The sequence below is a fragment of the Ochlerotatus camptorhynchus genome, unplaced genomic scaffold, assembly GCF_037179485.1.
Source record: "Ochlerotatus camptorhynchus isolate MF236.1 unplaced genomic scaffold, CSIRO-AGI_Acam_v1.1 ptg000230l, whole genome shotgun sequence".
In the NCBI taxonomy this organism is placed as follows: Eukaryota; Metazoa; Arthropoda; class Insecta; order Diptera; family Culicidae; genus Ochlerotatus; species Ochlerotatus camptorhynchus.
In genome coordinates, this window is record NW_027040720.1 from 1,129,249 (window position 1) to 1,148,911 (window position 19,663).

Consider the following 19,663-nt stretch of genomic DNA (forward strand, 5'->3'; position numbering starts at 1 on the left):
ATTTGCAGCGGCATCTAGCGCAAGAGAAGCTGGTCGTCGTCTTGGTGGTAAGATCATAGAAAAAATTGCCAAAATCCTAAAGCAGTCCACATTGTTCACGTCTGAGATTAACGAGGTAGTAGCATTGACTCCTGAAGAGGCTATTGGTTTTATCGTTAGAAACGACCTCAGCAAAGCCCAATGTCATGATGTTCGAATGACCACCATCAAACAAGGTGCAAATAGATATCCCTCTTACAATACCGTCCTTGAAGCAAAGAAACTTTGCTATCCCTCTGGTATCAAGTCGTCCAAAGCGGATGTTGTTCTCCAAGACCTTGTTGACCACACAGTAAAGCGTATTCTTGAGTTCCTTAAATATGATACTACAATACAAAACAAACCTTTGATTCTGGTAATGAATTGGGGATGTGACGGAAGCTCGAATCACTCCGGGTTAGCACTTCTTCACATAAAGATTATGACGTATACTTTCTAGTTAATGTTTTGTTTTGTCATTGGCAATGGTGCTTATTATTTTTACTGCCTGCAATTATTTCCCAAGATATTAAAATATGTAATTACGTCTCTTTACATAGGTACCACAGACAAACAGACGTAACTCTTTGAACAAGTTTTTCTTGAAAACATAGTATCTCAAAACATAAGACGTCAGTAACGACATCTCTCTGGCTTCTCGCGGAAAACAAGATTGCTCGCTAATTCGCAAACAATATTGCATAAAAGTTCTATAGAATGTATAGAAACGTCAAAGTGATCCGATGCCAGCGCTGCGGCGAGTAGTTCGCGGAACTGATAATATTCAAATCAACCGTTAAATACATGAACGAAGATACACAATGAAGTGTTACGTCTGTTTGTCTGTGTAGGTACCATCAAATTTTCTATGATGAAGATGAGGATGGTGAACTGCGTGAGTATATCGACTCAAATCGGTTCAATCGTCCCATTACGTCTGTCCGAGGAAACCAATGGGCTTCAGCAAAGCATATGGAACAATGATCGCCCTTCTTCTGTTTGTTTGTGTCGTCCAAAATCATTGATCTTTGAAACAGAGAGTGCTGTTCTCACTAATCGAGTGATTGTGAAAATGGACGCAGAAATTCAGGAGCCTGAGCCGACGAAAGTAGGCGGTATATCTATTGCTACAAAAATGTGTTTTACCATGGTCGATACAAAAGTGATACGCATTCTCAATCTTGCTACATTTGCCTGCGTAGTGGGAAGAAACTTAACTTAGCTCTAGAAACAGAAGACTCGGTTGACCCACAAAAGTACAAGTTCGGTGTGTCGCCACTACTCGATCAATGGAAATGTTGTTGAAAATAGCTTACCATTCAGCTCTCAAGGAGCAGTTGGGGTTACGGATAAGCGAACCTCGTCCAGGGAAAGACAACTCTAACTCCGGAAATGTCGCAAGACGTTTTTTTTTTCAAGAAAGAGAAGCTGTTGCTAGAATTACTTGATGCAAATTTGATGGAGAAGTTTTTCGTAATTCTGACACTGATAAACATATTAGACGAAATTTTGATTCATAACGCTTGTTCTCGTATGGGTCGGCCTATGTGCTCTACAAAAATATGTAAAAGTTGATATTTTCAAAACTGAATTTCTCCAGATCTAAAATTTAATACAATACGACCTTTTCATAAAAAATAAAATAAGAAAGTTAGAGTAAAATAACGGATTTTTTTAGAGACACCCTAGGTCAACATATAAAAACTACTCTAAATCGGTTATTTTCCAACCTTTTTGAAACTTTTTTTTTTCAAAGTAAGTTGAAATTTGATAAGCTACAACTTTTCCTGAAAACATATGCCTCTATCTCTTAAAATAAGAAAGTTAGCTTTTTTGATTTTATTGATAATAAGTATCACCCTAGTATCTCTTGACACTAACATAAGCGCCTAACTAATAGCATCAACTTTGCTGAAGACATCTTTTTGCTAATTTCAAACTCAAAATCCATCTTTCCTGCTAAATTTGCTTTTCTGGATCACTGTGTACTGTCCAACTTGATGGTGCCTAGCAACTGCATATGAAGATTCCGTTGTTTTTGACAATTACGAAACCACTTCTTGAACGAGATATCTACCCATAACTTGTATTGTAGCCATCTTTGCTCTATCCGCTACCCAGTAGCCGTTATCGGGAGGAACTCGATACAGCTCTGCAATGACTGCAACATTGCACTTGGTTTCCGTTGTCGTCTGCCACAATGTGTGTGTGTCCCTAAAATTAGTCAAATGTCGACTGAACAATTCAATTTGTATCAAACTAAATTCAAATCCATCTCAAAAGCAATGCTCGTCCTCTTTCAAAGACACTATTGGATTTGGATCCCACTTTTCTATCCTCGCATTTCCACCATACCATCCGGAGAATCCGATTGCAACTACTTTACCCGGCAACATGAGCCGGAAAGCGATGAGACGAAACGGATAGTCCAATCAACAGTGATGCGTGAATATTTGATGAAATATGATCCCACGGTGTGGAGGAGGTTAGGTACGTACACACACCGATGATGCCAAGCAGGTCTTCTGTGAACAAGTTCTACACAACACACCCGTCATAATTCGTCCCATGTGTGCCTCCCGGCTGTCAACTGGCATGAATAAAATGTCAGACGTGTGTCAGCCCGGAATTGATTTTCTGTGCTCGACAAAAGAAGAAAATTTATTGCAAGTAGATTGGATCTGGAATCTAGTTCTACGCGCGTGGGCACTCGGTGGGGGGAAATTGAGTTTTCCACTTCCCACAAACGACAAGACACCAGATTTACACCCTCGCGTTCGAAAACCAATACAACAACTGTGGAGACGACTCTTGAACGTTCGAGTATGTCACCGGGAACACAAGTGTGGAGAAAGAATGGACCGTAAAAAATGTCAATAATAAACCTATCAAGCCATGGCAGGGGAAATGGCAGTGGGTGCAACACTTGAGAGCCCTCTCGCCTTGGGGCTCTTAACCGTAAACTATAATCACGTCGGCTTACCGTGAAGTGCTCCGCCGAGTTGTAGTCTTCGTCCAGATAGACCCGGATCCGATTGTAGTCCGCCAGCTCGGCCGATTCGCATAGATTCTTGATAAACTCCTGCACGTACTCCATGGACTTTTCGTACGTCTTGCCACCGACCTCCTGGAGGTGCAGCGCAATGAAAGCCGGTCGCCGACTGGTCACATTGCTGAGGAATTCCTTGATCCAGATGTTCAGCAGGCGGGATGGCTGTTGGTGAGGCAGAGAAGAAAAAAAAAGGTCGATTAGTCTAGCTGCAAATTAAGCACGGTTAAGCTTCAGGAAACAATACGATTTAATCTCTGCATCCCTAATGGATCCCGATTCCGTGGGGTGAAATAATCTTCGATCACGGAAACCTTGCTTCATTTCATGCTTATGGCATGGCTACTCATTCAACCATTCGGTCATTCAAGAGAGAGCTCCATCGTCGTCGTCGTCGTCATGATAATGAATGTTAATGTAAAGGCGACCAACAAATAAAGAAGCCGCAGCCCCAATTGATGAATTCGTTTTCGTAATGCCCTTAGCGACGACGCAACGCATGCCAATGTGGACACGATGACGGTGACGGCGACTGTAGTGATAGATAACGCAGTTATTTCGTCGGTCGGGTACGACGGGGTTAAAGTGAGCAAAGCATATACTTAAGTACGGAACCGGTGCACAGTCAAATGGGGGTTTATAAATAGTGATTGCAGCTTTTATCGCGTTGTGCAGCATTTTTTAACGACGCGTTTGCAATCAAAATGTGCAGGAACTTGGTGCAGCAGTGGACCTAGGCTGGTTCAGAAGGTGAAAAGCTACTAGGTGATATTGATAACAGTTTTGGAAAATGACCTACTTATTGCTGATTGCATCTGAAACTGGACTGCCCCAGAAATGCAAAAAGTGGTGATAAAGGTGCACGTTTCCGTCAAATCGTTTTGATGTCTTCGGAGCACTTATTGCTTGCATCATAAGGAATGAGTGCAATAAATCTCCAGAATCATCTTCATCAAACAGCAATACCAAAAGGCTCTGAACACAACCCTGTTCTCCTGTTTAGGATTTTTTAGCATTAACAATTTATTTTCGCAAGCGTCTTCTAAGGTCAAAAGCTTCCTAAAGAAAGTTCAAGGAGCTTCCTAAGGAAAGTTCAAGGAACTTCTGAAGAGAAGTTGAAGGAACTTCCGAGGGATACTTGAAGGAACTTTTGAGGGGAAGTTGAAGGAACTTCAGGGCTGGTACCAATCACTGCCGTTAAAAATAGTGATTTTAGTGACCATGTTGATGAAATAAGTGACCAAATAGTGACTTATAGTTGCAAAAATAGTGACTAAAAAGTGACCCAAGAGAAGAAAAGTAGTCGTTATAATTGTAGAGAGTAATTGAAACACGTCTTTATCGGTTGACGTTGAACAGTGGAATGAAAATTTTATTCAGAAACTTAGCAACTAATAACAAGTGCATATAGCGACGCGAATTACTGGGTTGCTACGATCACAATACTCCTCCCTAATCCGCGACGCCAGTTAGCTTCCGAAACTTCTGCTGCTTCTGAACGGTCATCGGCTTCGTGAACCCATCGAAAGAGATGAACTAGCCTATGGCTAAAAATCTCTATAATAAAGAAAAAAAAAAAAAAAAAAGTGAACCCATCGGCTGGCTGTTCCGTTGTCGACGTGTAGCTCAGTTGGACGACACCATGCTGCAGGCTATCATGCACGAAATGGTACCGTATACTGACGTGCTTGGTCCGGGGGTTATACGAACCGTTGTTGGCGATGCTGATTGCCGATTGATTATCGCAGCACACGGAAATCGATTTGGCCTCGCAAAACTACGACTGCAGATTACTCCACCACATAGCTTCCTGGATCGTGCGAGACATGGCCATGTATTCCGCTTCACAGGACGAAAGGGCTACGGTAGGCTGCTTCTTGACGTTCCACGAGATCGCACCTCCCTGCATCATGAACACATAACCGGTTGTGGATTTCCGGTCGTCCGCATCTCCTCCCCAATCGGCATCGCTGTACCCAACTATGTCCGCTGGACCGCTTGTCGAGTACTCTAGCTTCTTGGTTATTGTACCTTTCAGGTACCGGATTATCCTCTTCACCGCTTCCCAGTGAGGACGGCCAGGGTTGGCACTGTACTGGCTCACAACGTTGACGGCAAAAGCAATATCCGGTCGGGTGACTTGAGCTGCAAACGACAAACACCCGACTGCTTCCTTGTATGGCACTGACTTCATTTCTTCCATTTCAGATTTCGTCTTCGGTGCCATCGACTTGTCCAACTTGATGCTTGGATCTGCTGGTGTTGCAACTGGGTGGGCATCGGCCATACCGAAGCGATTGACGATGTCTTCGATGTAGGCTTGTTGATCCAACCACAGCTTGCCTTCTTCACGCTTCCTCGTGATTCTGATGCCAAGACATTGTTGCGCCTCCCCGAGGTCTTTCATTTGGAACCGCTTGTGCAGATGGGCCTTCAGCTTCTTCTTTTGCTTCCGCTCGTTTGTGAAAATCAAGAGATCGTCGACGTAGATAGTCACAAACATCATCTTTCCTGCACGGATGCACCAGTACAAACAGGGATCCACGCTCGACCGTTTCAGTCCGAACTCCTGCAGCACCACATCCAACTGCGCGTTCCATACGCGGCTGGACTGCTTGAGACCGTAGAGGGCCTTCTTCAGTCTGCACACCTTTCCATTCGACGCATCGAACCCTTCTGGCTGGAGCATGTAGATCTCCTCGTCCTTCAGCTCGCTCTGCAGGAATGCAGTGACCGCGTCCATTTGGTCAATATCCAAGTTGTACCGCACCGCCAGTGCCATCAGATACCGGACGGTCGCGTACCGCACGACCGGGGAGTACACCTCGTCGTAGTCCAGACCAGGTCGTTGAGAGCAGCCCTTCACCACGAGGCGGGCCTTGTACCTCTGGATGGTTCCGTCGAGACCTCGCTTCGTTAGGTACACCCACTTGTTCCGAATCGCTTTCCGCCCTTCAGGCAGATCGGTGAGCACCCACGTGCTATTCTCGCTGAGGGATGCAATTTCCTCACGCATAGCCGCAATCCAATGATCTCGGTCCGGCCGCCGCAGAACCTCATCGTAGCTCGTCGGATCATCCATCGTATCATCGTCGCTCGTCGTGTTGAAGGATAACTGAGGGTAATGAACACCACCAAAAAAGGAACCGTAACTAATAAAGTCATTATACTTGCCTGGATTACGGCGCTCCCGACCGCTGCGCCTTAACCCTTGCTGCAACTCAGCTGGTCTAATCAGTTGCGGTGGGAGCGCAAAATCGGCACAGGCATCCTCGAATTCGTCTGCCTCACTGGACGAACTGTCGACAACGACGATGTCTTCCTCCGTTGTTTCGGTTTCACCAGGATTGCCACCCGGTTGATCGATAACAACAGCAGGCCCGGCTGCACCAGGTACGACGATGCCATTCGGTTGTTCGCCTAGAGGAAGCACAGCGTGTTGACCATCTTCAGGAGTATCAGCTGCACCGGACTCAGGACGATCATGGATTTCATCCGAACAAAGCTCCATGAACTCCACCGGCTGCACTCGTTGTTCTGCCATACAGATAGCGACGCCTTCTTCCAGTACCATGACATCTCGACTAACGTGGAAACGGTCATTCTCTGGATCATACACCCGGTAACCTTTCGTGTCTTCACAATAGCCGACGAAAATGCCTTTCTCGGATTTGGGATCAAACTTCTTCCTTTTCGCTTTCGGTACCAGAGTCATCACGCTCGAGCCAAAAATCTTGAGGTGCTTCAAATTCAGCTTCTTTCCGGTCCACGCCTTTTCCGGCGTTTTCTCTTCCAGGGAACGAGTAGGACATCGATTCACCACGTGAGCCGCGGTCGAAATAGCTTCTGCCCAAAACTCTTTTCCCAGCTTCGCATCGTTGAGCATGCACCGCGTCTTTTCAACCAGCGTGCGGTTCATGCGCTCTGCCGCCCCGTTCTGCTCAGGCGTATACGGCCACGTGGTTTGATGTCGAATCCCATCGGACTCCAACACCTTCCGGAAATCTGCATTCACGTACTCCTTTCCGTTGTCTGAACGCAAGATTTTTAGCTTCTTGCCCGTCTGTCTTTCCGCTTTGGCCTTGAACGACTTGAACGCTTCGAGTGCTTGATTTTTCTGCTTCAAGAAGTAAACCACCACCCGCTTGCTTGCATCGTCCAGGAACGTCATGAAATAACGGCTTCCACCCAACGACGAAATCTCCACTGGTCCGCAGAGGTCGGAGTGTACCAACTCCAACAGTTCTTCAGCTCTTGACTCGCTGCTTGGGAATGAACGCCTCGTATGCTTGCCCTCCAGACAGGCAACACATCCTTCTAACGACCCATCTTGGAAATCTATTCCGTTGGCGATTCGCTTGAGCTTCTTCAAACCACCTTCGTGAAGATGCCCCAGACGTCGATGCCAGAGCTCCATGCCGCTTGCCAAAAACGACTTCTCTGGCCAATTGACTCTGTAGAGGCCACCTTCCTCGACGCCGGTGACAACCAGATCACCGTCTTCGTCCCGAACTTCGCATCTGTCTTTGGTGAAAATAACAGTTTTGCCCTTTTTGCAGATCGTACTTACGGATAACAAGTTGGTGGCTAGGTCGGGAATCTTCAGAACACCGCTGACATCGATTCGACCATCGTTGCTGTCCAACACGACTGAACCCTTCGCTACGACCTTCATAGTGGCATTGTTCGCCGTTCCGACGTTGTGGTCCATCTTGACTTCATCGAGAAATTTCTGATCCGGCCGTGCCATGTGGCAAGTGGCACCCGAATCGAAATACCATTCACTGGTGCTGACGTCTCCCATGGCAAAAATGGAACAGAGACCCTTGTGTTTGCTCGCCTTTGCTTGCTGCTGCTTCTCCGGACACTTGGCAGCAAAATGACCCGGCTTCTTGCAGGTGTAACATAACTTTTCGCCTTTGCTACCGTCCTTGGATTCGCTTGGCTTCTTCCGGTTCGCTTTACTGTACAGGGCACCTTCCGCGCCGCTGCTGACCGGACCACGATCCAGCTTAACGTCCTGTAGAATTTTGGATTTCACTGCATCCGCTGTCAAAGCCGCTCCAGAGGCTTCGAGTCCCATTATCATGAGCTCGTACTGATCAGGAAGACCCATCAGCAACATCGCCGCGAGCCAGGAATCGTCCACCTTAAAGCCCACGGATGCAAGCTTGTGGCTTGTGCTCATTAATTCGTCCACGTACGCCTCAACGCTAGCACAGTTGATCAGCCGTACCGACGTAAATTTTCTGAGCAGTCCAATCTTCCTGGTTAGTCCACTGTCCTGGAATGCAGATTGCAGCTTCGTCCAGGCTTCCTTTGCTGTAACCGCATCCTGCACCAGACTGTAATTGTAGCTCTCGAGGCATAAGCAAATCGTAGCCAGAGCCTGCAACTTCAAATCCTCAGGAACACCTTCTCCGTCTCCGTCGATGGCAGACCAGCTTCCTTCACGGATTAGGATCATCCGCATCGCAAATGCCCACGTCGTGTAGTTCTCCCGGCCTCTTAGCTTGTCAATGGCTGGCAGTGCCACGGAACTTCTGGTGACTCGAACGCTTCCAGCTTCAGTCCTGCCGTTTCCGTTGGCGCCTCCATCTCCTTGACCTTGCTGTCCGGATCCTAAACTTCCGCCTGTGGACATACTTCTTCTGGTCTTGAAATTTTAGAGTCTTCCGGTTAGGTATCCTGGGCCCATAACCAATTGTAGAGAGTAATTGAAACACGTCTTTATCGGTTGACGTTGAACAGTGGAATGAAAATTTTATTCAGAAACTTAGCAACTAATAACAAGTGCATATAGCGACGCGAATTACTGGGTTGCTACGATCACAATAGTTATGATGGCACACCAAATAAATGTTTGATGTTTTAGACTTATTCAATTAGTATCTCATAAACACTTATGTACTATATGAACCTTTAAATCGAAAGATTCAATAGAAAGTTAATGATTCAAACCCACGGTATTAGTCGAAATTTAATTTTTTCCTAAAATACCTGAAAGTCTCAGAAAATTTAATAATTTTCTTACGAAGGATATTTTAAAGAAAATAAATAATTTTAAAATACAAGCATTTATTTTTCTCGTTATTTTCATTCAGACTTTGAACTTATGATATGCACAGTGGATTAATCTTCAGTAACAAATAAATTAAAAAAAAAACAGGCTTGCACTGTTTTTTTTTGGTTTTGGGACATTAAATATTAAATTTGAACTAGTTCTGGATTTAAAAGCTATGATACTTCAAGAAATTTTCAAGAATCTGAAATCAATTTCCATGCACAGTTTTAAAGGTTTGTGAAATTTTATTATAATTTCTAAGGACCTCATTCCAAGGGAGTTCTGGGAAAAAAATAATTCGGGCAAAAATCATCAAGCGCAATCTGCTTTTAAGGTAGTTCTGAGGAATTTAAGATTTTAATTGAAGGCTGATAGTTTTGAGTAGAATTTTTAGAAACCCTGAATTGAATTAAAAGTAAATTTCAATGAAAACTCTTAGGAATCTCTGAGGAGAACAACTCATGTGAGCTTCAGAGGAAAATTCCAAGGGCATTCTGAGCATAATTTTATAAAGTTTGTGGGAGAAAACGAATCCGGAGCATAAGTCCTTGGATTTTTTTTGAAATACCAAAAGAAGGATTACAATTAAATCTGAAAATAACTCCAGAACATCTTTAAAGGAATTTGGAAACTCAATTCAGGAGAGTTTTCCAAACAAATTATGAGAAAAATCTAAGGAATTTGTGAGGAAAAATGCCAATGAATACTTAAGAGACTTTCGATGTGAGTAGAATTCCAAGAAAAGGAAATCTGAAATGAATACAATTAAAATTCGGATAATCTTTCCATAAAGTTTCTTAATGTGCAGAATTTCAAGGTAATTCCAAGGAAAACTAAAAGAAAATAAAATTCGGAAGATAGATTCATCAAAATTTTGAGGAATATTTCAATGGAAATCTCCGTTGAACATGGAATGCACTGTTCCGAGGTTTTCAGAACTACTTCAAAGTTCCCAATTTTTTCCTGAAGTTAATGAAACTGCCTTGAAGTTCTTTTGTAGTTTGAGAAACTAGCCTGAGCCTCACAATACTTCTCATCAAATTCTTAAACTTCCCTGAACTACTTCCTAAAATTTCCTAAATGTTTTCTCCTGGATCTCCTCTAAAGGATTAACAATTCGCAGAAGTTCTCTAAACTTCTTTAAACATTATGTGACTTCTCTAATGTTAACGGAACTGCTCTGAGGTTCTCTGTTCTTTTCTGAAATTCTCAAAATTTCTCTAAAGTTTTTGTAGTTCTCATGAAGCTTGTTGTACTGCGCTGAATTTAATTGAGCCGTCCTAAACATTTTTAAGCTTCAGTAAACTTCTGAACTTATGCGAAGACTTCAATTAACTTTTTAACGTCTCTGAAGTTATCTGAAAATCTGAGAACTGCTTTAAATTTCCTACAAATTTTCTAAAACTAATGGAACTGAACTCCCCTCGAAATTCGTCCAATTTCGGAGCTTACTTGACTTCTTTCAAAAGCTCCTGCATTTTGCTAATGTTCATAAAAATTCCTTAGGTTCGCGGATCTCCCCTTAAGCTCCATAGATTTCTATGAAGTTCTCGAAATGTTTCTGAAGACCACTGTGAAGTTTTTCTAAATTTCTGGAACTTTTGTGATTCCGCAATTTTCATGAAATTCGAATGAAGTAATTAATATAGTTCTATGATTTTCTCTGAAGTTCACAAACTTCCATTAAATTATCGACACTACTTTTAAACTGCTTCAATAGTCTTGACTTTCCTGGTGTTATTAAAACTGCCTAAACGATTACTGAATACCTTTAAAGTTCTCCAGACTGCCCTGAATTTATCAGTATATTTTAAGAAACCGCAATTTACTGAAATTAATTGATTTGCCTTGAAGATTCGACAATTTTCCTTAAGTATTCTAACCATTATAAACGCTCTCTTATTTTCTTATTTAATTTATGCTTACCTGAAGTTCTCTAAATTTGTTTAATAATCCGGCAAATTTTCTGATATATATATTCAAATTCTCTGACGTTTTCGAATCAATCATAGAATTCTTGGAATACCCCATAATTCCACGGAATTCCTTGTAAGTTGCTGCAAATTTGCTTAAGTTAATGGGATTATTCTGGAGCTATCTGATCGTCCTAGAAGTACTCGGAACATTGCTGAATATCATCAAACTATTTAAATTTATTAGAAGTTTGCTGGAATTTCTTGAAGATATCACTGCTTGCTAAAAGTTCTCGCATTTTTTTTAATTAATGGAACTTCGTTGATATTCTTGAATCAACTTAGCTAAATTTTCGCATTTTTAAAATTTTTGAAATCCCCATGATAAAACACCCCTAAAATACTCTCACGTTTTCCGGATGTTCATATAAATTTTATCACGTCCCATAAATTCTCTCGGAGGTTTGCTGAAGTATACGGAGGATTCTACAATTTCCAAGAAATTATTTGAACTGCCCTTTGATTATCTGATCTGTCTTGATGTTCTCGAAGCTTCTTTAAAGCTCTCAATTCTATTGAAGATAAATTTCCCAGAAACTCTCTAAGCGGAAGGCTCGGAAGCAAGAAAAGGAACAACCGAATGAAGAACAAAGACAAAACGTAGAACATCAACAACACCAGGACGAAGGACAGTACGGTAGCAGTACGTACGCTGCAGCGTTCTGGTATGGTAGCTGGGAATCCATAGTTGGATGGCACCGACAAAAACCAGGTGCCTGAGGAAGAGGAAATGTAAAAGGTCGTTTTATCCCATGCAAATTTCAGATAATAGTTGAAAGTCTTATGAACGTTCCTAAGAAGCTTTAAAGACGCCTCCCCTAGAAGTTCTTCGTACATTCCCTAAAAGTCCTGTCGACTTACCCAAAAAATCCTATGGGCGTCTAGTAGGAGACCTGAAAAATTCAAATTTTGTCAGATTTGTGCAAAACTTCTGCAGTCAAATCCATAAGCTTTCTGTTAGTGTGTCGTGACCACTTTGTTATGATGATCGCGTAAACTAGTTCCGAAAGTAGACTTTTACTATTAACGCATAAACACTGCTGGCCGCACAGTACACGTTCACCGAAATTCATATTAGCCAACGAGGTAGGTTCGTTGCCTCTTTCCTGTTTTATAGCAGCTATCCCCACGCAAATGGAATAGCACAACAATTTGCGTGACATCAATAAAAACAAACCGAAAGCAAAATTGTCGTTTAAAAAAACGTCAATTGAAATTAGCTTTCCCGACGCAGTGACGGCGATGACGACGCGACTTACACACGCGGATAGAATAGAAAATTTGACAGCGATGCGATCACGACCCAAGCATGTTTCTGTGCATATTTACAAACAACCATCCACCTCACCTCCAGTCATCAGCTTTCTGATCGATAAATTGACAAATGTGACTTAGACGCTTCTATTAAAAACAAATTGGTAGGATTGCGTACAAGACACGACCGCATGACTGACGTAGACTACGTTAAGCTGTTTAGTGAACTTCTCGTGCATTTTTCTTGATATTGATTTGAAATTCAGTAGTAGTAGAAGTGACTTTTCACAAATCAAACGTTTGGTTTCCAATAAGCAGGTGCATAGTACAACATTAGTTGAAAATTAAAGGGACTCAGTTATTCAATTTTGAAATACGAGCAAAAGCTCGTATACAGGTTCTCAACCTGTTATGTTTTGATAATAAGCTTGATAGTTACGCATCATACTTAGAAAGAAACGCTCTTTTATAACTTTACAGGTTCAAGCAGAACGATGCGCAACCAATTGATACTTGATTATGACGTCTGGATTAGAAAAAAGTTTAATTATCCCTTTTTATTTGTATATTTTTCATAAATTTTTCATGAAAAATTTGATAAGTATTTATGTCAGCAGATTCGTAGAGTTATTTTCTATCGATTCGTGAGTTGGTATTTCAATTTCAGCTATAAATGACAAAGTTATAAGCGTTCACAACCTAACACCTTTTCGTGACGGTCGCAATTTCAGATTTTCGATTTACATCCTGCTCCTTCTTGTTAGACGTAGTCTACGTCAACTAAATAGGTCTGTTTCCGTACTTGCCTTTTTGCTTTTGCTTTTCGTACCAGCTGCTTTCTGTAAGTTGCTGTAAGAAAATAATATACAGCAAGTAGGGAAACATGCTTTTGCTTTTTGCTGTACAGAATCTTACAGAAAAGCAAATACTGGAACTGGACCTAATGATCCATATCAATTACCAACATTGATAGAGAATAGAGCAGTTCCAGATCAAATAGCTAAAAGTAAACAAATTTTAGATTTGACCTCTTAGAATTCCATCAAAATTAGCATATTTCATTATGTCGTAAGTAACATTCGCACCAATCCGAGAAAAATAAAGTTTTGTTTTGATGACCGAAAAGTTATTCCTATTTCCAAGTATATTTAGCAGGGTTTTAATCATACAAATGCAAATCGATAGCTTTCATGCTAAAAAATACTGGTTTTTGAGTCAAAAGTTATTATACGTTGTTTGGTGGCCCCTATTGTTACTTAAGTCAAAGTGTATTTACCAGGATATTTAGGAGAATTATCAATTACGTCTCCTTACGTGCAGCCCATTTATCATTTTAGGACCACCGAAATCATCTTAGCAACAAACAGTTCTATTTATTCACTTTAATAATGAGAAAGCGAAACGACGAACGTACACTTTTCACTGGTTTCTCTGCGCTGTTACTTAAGTCAAACGGCATCTCCATAGAAATTGGGTGACTTAAATAACATCGAAAACTATTTTGATCGGAAGGTGATTACGTCAAAAAGCAATTTGACTGGTAAATAAATTTAAAAATGGGATTTGATCCTATATTTGGACAGTAAAGGGTGATACGGTCAAAATTTGGTCAAGGGAAAACGCGTGTAAATCGGTGAAATCGTTTATTTAAAAAATCAAATTAAATTTCTTTTTCAAGTTCAATTAGTATAAAATTCAGGAAAAATATTCAGTTAGGCTTCCGCTTTTCCAAATCCGAATTGCCGGGCCTTACGCTTGACCCCTGCCATCAGATTTTGTACAGCCACCTTGTCCACCTTCTTCGCCTCAGAAAGCCAGTTTGCCTTGAACTGCTGCTCGCCCTTAGCAGTTTTTTTGGTCTTCTTTAGGTTCCGCTTGATAATAGCCCAGTATTTCTCAATTGGGCGGAGCTCTGGCGTGTTGGGAGGGTTCTTGTCCTTGGGAACCACCTGCACGTTGTTGGCGGCGTACCACTCCATGGCCTTTTTACCGTAATGGCAAGATGCCAAATCCGGCCAAAACAGTACGGAACAACCGTGTTTCTTCAGGAAAGGCAGCAGACGTTTATTCAAACACTCTTTCACGTAAATTTCTTGGTTGACAGTCCCGGAAGCTATGAAAATGCTGCTTTTCAAGCCACAGGTACAGATGGCTTGCCAAACCAGATATTTCTTTGCGAACTTTGACAGTTTCATGTGCTTGAAAACATCTGCTACCTTTCCCCTTCCTTTTGCCGTATAAAACTCTTGTCCCGGAAGCTGCTTGTAGTCGGCTTTGACGTAGGTTTCGTCGTCCATTACCACGCAGTCAAACTTCGTCAGCATCGTCGTGTACAGCCTCCGGGATCGCGCTTTGGCCGTCGTATTTTGTTTATCATCGCGATTTGGAGTCACTACCTTCTTGTAAGTCGATAGTCCGGCTCGTTTTTTGGCTCGATGCACGGTGGTAGACGATACACCCAGCTTATTTGCGGCATCTCGGAGAGAGAGGTTAGGATTTCGCTTGAAACTACCAGCAACTCTCTTTGTCGTCTCAGCGGCTTCCGGTTTTCGATTTCCCCCCGATCCAGACTTCCTGGCTGTCGACAAACGTTCCCCAAACACTTTAATTACATTTGTAACGGTTGATTTGGCAACTTTTAGCGATTTTGCCAACTTTGCGTGCGAGTAGCTCGGATTTTCGCGATGCGCGAGCAAAATTTTGATACGCTGCTCTTCTTGCTTGGACGGCATTTTGACAACTGAAGAGTGAATTCCAAAATCAAAATAGGAGCAACATTCTACACACACACACCTTCAAAATGAGGGGTGTTCAGGTTTTTTAAATGCAAAATTGAAAGAAATACGTCAAGTTGATATTGACCAAATTTTGACCGTATCACCCTTTATATAGTGTAATAGCAGAAGAATCGATTGACACTGATAGCTCGACTTTGTTTACCTTTGTTACTTTCGACGTAATGAAAATTTGCTCTTGATTTGTTCGCTAGATGCAATGAACTAAGTTTGAGCTGGAATTCGACCATTCTAACTCTTGCCTATTTTTTTTAAAAATGGTGTGTTTGATATTTTCCAATAAATCATAGCACGAAAACGGCTCATCTAATCGAAATGATGTCTGAGACAAATTTGCAGGAAACTGTTTGCCTTTTCAGAGAAAATAGACACTGGCATAAAATCATATATTCTCGTCCAAAAATGAAAAAAAAAACTATAAGAAATTTCAACAACAAAATAAGTTTTAGTTTTGTTTAAAAAGGTTAGTTCAAAATTCTCGACAAATGATAAAAAATTCTAAGTCTTATAATTATTTTTAATAATTCCAAGGGATTATATAAAAAGCAATTTACGGGAATTTCGAGCAGAAATGCTAGTGCATCGTTAGGAGAATTAAAAGATAGTTCTGAAAAGAACTCTATGAGAATTAGGAGGAGAAATCCAAGCGAGTTGTAACGATAATACTTAAAGACATTTAAGTTAAAGCATTCTGAAGAGAATTCATTTTTTGTAATACGCAACACAATCTTCAACTGCCTTTCCTCTGTGTTTGAATACGTGTAGTTCGTCCTTGAGTGACCTTGAGTCTTCGCATCGCCCGACCAGTCGTTGACGAATAGGTGTACTCCACAGGAATCGGCAGAACTATCCTGGACCTTTACTAGCCACTTCGTGGACACTCTTAATGCACAATTCTACGTGCGGAGGTTTGGTAGATGTAGACTGACTTCCGTGTTGATCTTTGTTGAGCTGATGGTCTTCTCCTCTTCGTCGGTGATATGTGTTGGTTGCACCGGTATGGTTCTCGCCCGACTCCAACACGGCTCCAGGATCCTCAATCAAACAGTTCGATCACGCTTCTATGCGGCTGCATCCGTATGGACCGATTTTGTCACTCGCAGACACTTTGTATATATCCTTTTCCTTGCCATAATATCCAAAAGATTAATCCAAAGTTATTCTGAGCAGATTGTTAAGGGTATTTCCAGTAAAATTTCAAGGGAATGGAACTCCGAGGATGGTTAACAAAATTTAGAAAAATTCTAGGAGAATCAAATAACATATAACTTTTCATAGAATTTCTATCATTGCGGCCTACTGTACCAAACAAGTCACCATCAGGGATGGGTCGGCAGCAGACCTGCGGAGAGACATTATCAGACTAACTCGACGGCATGAGAAGTACATCATCGCAAGAGGCTCACTATACCGTATTAGCGCCGGACTCTCCCACCCGGTTGAGCCGGTCTGGCGTACACTCCACCATCGACATCTTCGTCAGCACCATGGGAGACAACATCTCGCAACCTGTGACCCATCAGGAGCTGAGTTCGGACCACTATCCGGTGGTGACCGATGTGGGCTCACCCACCAACCGATTCCAAGCTTCCCGACGAAACTACCATCGCTGGGATCAGTTCCAACACTGTGTCGACTACGGTGTCCTTCCGGAGACGTCCGAAGACGTTGACCGGTGTCTGCGTTCCATCGAGGAGGCGATATTCCGGGCCAGGGAACAACACGTGCCAGTATCCAGGCAGGCGAGCAATACTCTGAACCTTGATAGAATTATCAAAAATTTTGTTAGACTCCGTAACTCAATTCGAAGCCAATACCAACTTTCTGGCTTACTTGTCTTGAAGACCCACTGTAATCGCCTAACAGAAACCATCCAACTAACTGGAAACTAACCAAAATCCTTAAAAATCAGCCAAGGCCCATTACACCACTGAGCCCACTGGATAGTCCCGGCGACCCAGTGGTTCATCTGATAACTCCAGAAAGAGAAGGCTGCCGCGATAGGTCAACACTTCGTCAGCTTCCCATAATCTCGGATAAAACATCGTCAGTCTTCACGAAGCTGAGGTTGCTGAAAACGCAACCAACCTCCATCAGATTCCTGATATTACAAACACTTAACTGAAAAAGCGTTCGGCAATGTCTGGCATGATGGCCTGGTGTTCAAATTGCAGCAGTATGGTCTTCCAATCTTCCTAGTGAAGATAATTAACAACTATCTATCGGACAGGACGTTCCGACTCTCTCTGAATGGCATCACATCGGATGCTTTCAACATCGGTGCCGTAGTTCCACAAGGAAGCATCCTTGGCCCCATTCTATTCAACCTGTTCACCTCTGATATGCCGGCTCTCCCTGATGGTGGATCGTTGTCTCTGTTCGCAGATGACACATCCATCGTCTACAAGGGTAGGGTCATCAGAGCACTGACTGCCAAACTTCCGAGAGGCCTGGACGTCCTGTCTAAATATTTCAACAACTGGAAGATCCGTATCAACGCGGCAAAGACCCAGGTCATCATCTTTCCACACTCTAAACCTCCCAGACTTGTTTGTTCCGTCGGAGAATAATAAGATCTGTCTGAACATCACAGTGGTGGAATGGTCGAAAGAGGTAGTCTACCTCGGCTTAACACTAGACAGCAAGCCGATTTTCAGGGAGCACGTTGACAAAACGAAAACCAAGTGTAACATCTTAAAGAGATCACTGTATCCACTCATCAACAGGAGGTCTACCCTGTCCCTGAACAATAAGCTTGCTGTCTACAAACAAATCATCCTTCCCGTAATCGAGTACGGTATGCCAATCTGGGAGAGTTGCGCTAAATGTCATCACCTCAAACTCCAAAGGATCCAGAACAAGATCCTTAGGATGATTCTAAACAGTCTCCCACGAACTAGACATTCTGAGATCCACCTCCTAGCTGGACTTCAGACATTAGAAGAACGGAGAGTTTTTATCCTGGAAAGGTTCAGAGACACCTGTCTGAGATCAACTCATCATATCATACGTGATCTAGCACGTTAGGTTAAACTATACTCGTAGTTTTTCAATTCAAACATAACACACCCCCAAGGGGTATTCTGTAGACTAGAAGAAAAACGTGAATAAGTAAATTAGAACAACAAATTAAACAAAGATGAAGAGCCCAGCGAATCCAAACACATAAAGCAACCAACGATACAGACAAAACGGTTGCTACGACTACCATGACAAACTCACTCTGTAACATAGCTCGATCCGAGTGGTAGAAGGATAATGATATATTGCTTGCCTGCTTTGTTGCAATATACACGGATGAGGACATAGCTTGATATGAATCGAGAAAAGACATAACAAAAAAAATCCCATAAGCACACGTGTATCATCTTCGGCTTTACTTCGTGAAGCAGCCTGCCAACAATTTGCTCGTTTCCTTCTACCGCCCCGAGTGAGTTGTGTCGCACGGGCTGCTTGTCATGAAAAAGAAAGAAGAAGATTATATCATTATTGCTTTGCACTTCTGACATAGCGTTATTATTCGGTTCGTTGATCGCTTGTCATTTTGTCATTTGGAGATATTTTTGATTCCTTGGTCTGATAGGCTAATCAGTTGAAATGTTAAAACAATGTAAAATCATGATTAACAAAAATAAACGTAATTTTACTACTACTACTATAGAATTTCTAATTAGAAATTTAAGAAAATCTCTGGAAGCATCCTAGAGCATTCTACGAAGAATTAATGGGATATTTTTAATACAATTTGAAGAGTGTTCTGATTATAAACTTAAAGGAATTCCGAGACGAATTTAAAGGCGTTGTGAAAAAGAGAATTTGAAGGAAATACTAAAGATAATTCCAATTTTTTTTCTACGGGATGTAAAATTTGCTTACAATAATGAGGGATTCACCATTGCAGACAGTGTTGGAAAGTTCATTTTCAAAAAAAAAAAATCTTCTGTCTAACTGCGCTGCGAGCTTATCGAGAAATTCGTTTATGTTGTCGTGGTAAACCAAAGAGAAAGTCGATGAAGAGAATCGATCAACGAGGATAGGCCCTTTTCAAATGTCATGCGAGATCTCGCTTAATTTCTGCCACTCTGCTGATGTTTTCTTTTTCTAGATTAGGTGTTATGATGATGATATTTAGGTTGCATGCATGTAGGAGGTTGCATGCAACCATACGTTATAATTGGTTAGTATACATTTAGGATGCATTTAATACACATTTATAAGAGGGCGTATGTGTGTGTATTCAATCTAACCCCCACTGGCCGGCAGTGGTATTTTGGAAGAAATTTGCTTACAACTATCCTTAATGTAATAATTTAAAGCAAGTTTAGTCCGGGAGTTAGAAAGCGATAGCTCTACTGCAGATTCGAGTTACCAATGAGTTACGATGATGATCAAGTCCTGACCGATGATGAGATTGAAGATGAAGATCCAGTGGAACAAGACAACTCCGCGCTCCCTTCGCATTCAGGTTTGGATGTGACTTCCAGTCTAGGTGGAGAACCGTTTAAGAGAC

The 19,663-nt window shown here is 42.0% G+C and overlaps 2 protein-coding genes across 4 annotated transcripts in view; one reads left to right on the forward strand and one right to left on the reverse strand.

Moving 5' to 3' along the window:
- The window catches only part of Det (Deterin), a 434,366-nt gene that overhangs the window by 295,456 nt on the left and 119,247 nt on the right, over positions 1–19,663 (forward strand). The gene's annotated exons all lie outside the window — the stretch shown is intronic.
- 5PtaseI (inositol polyphosphate-5-phosphatase A) overlaps positions 1–19,663 on the reverse strand; it is a 116,757-nt gene that overhangs the window by 85,282 nt on the left and 11,812 nt on the right. For both annotated transcript variants that reach the window (XM_065225501.1, XM_065225500.1), the window contains exon 2: positions 3,002–3,232. In XM_065225501.1, the coding sequence (XP_065081573.1) occupies positions 3,002–3,232 (231 nt within the window). The remainder of the gene's footprint in view (positions 1–3,001; positions 3,233–19,663) is intronic.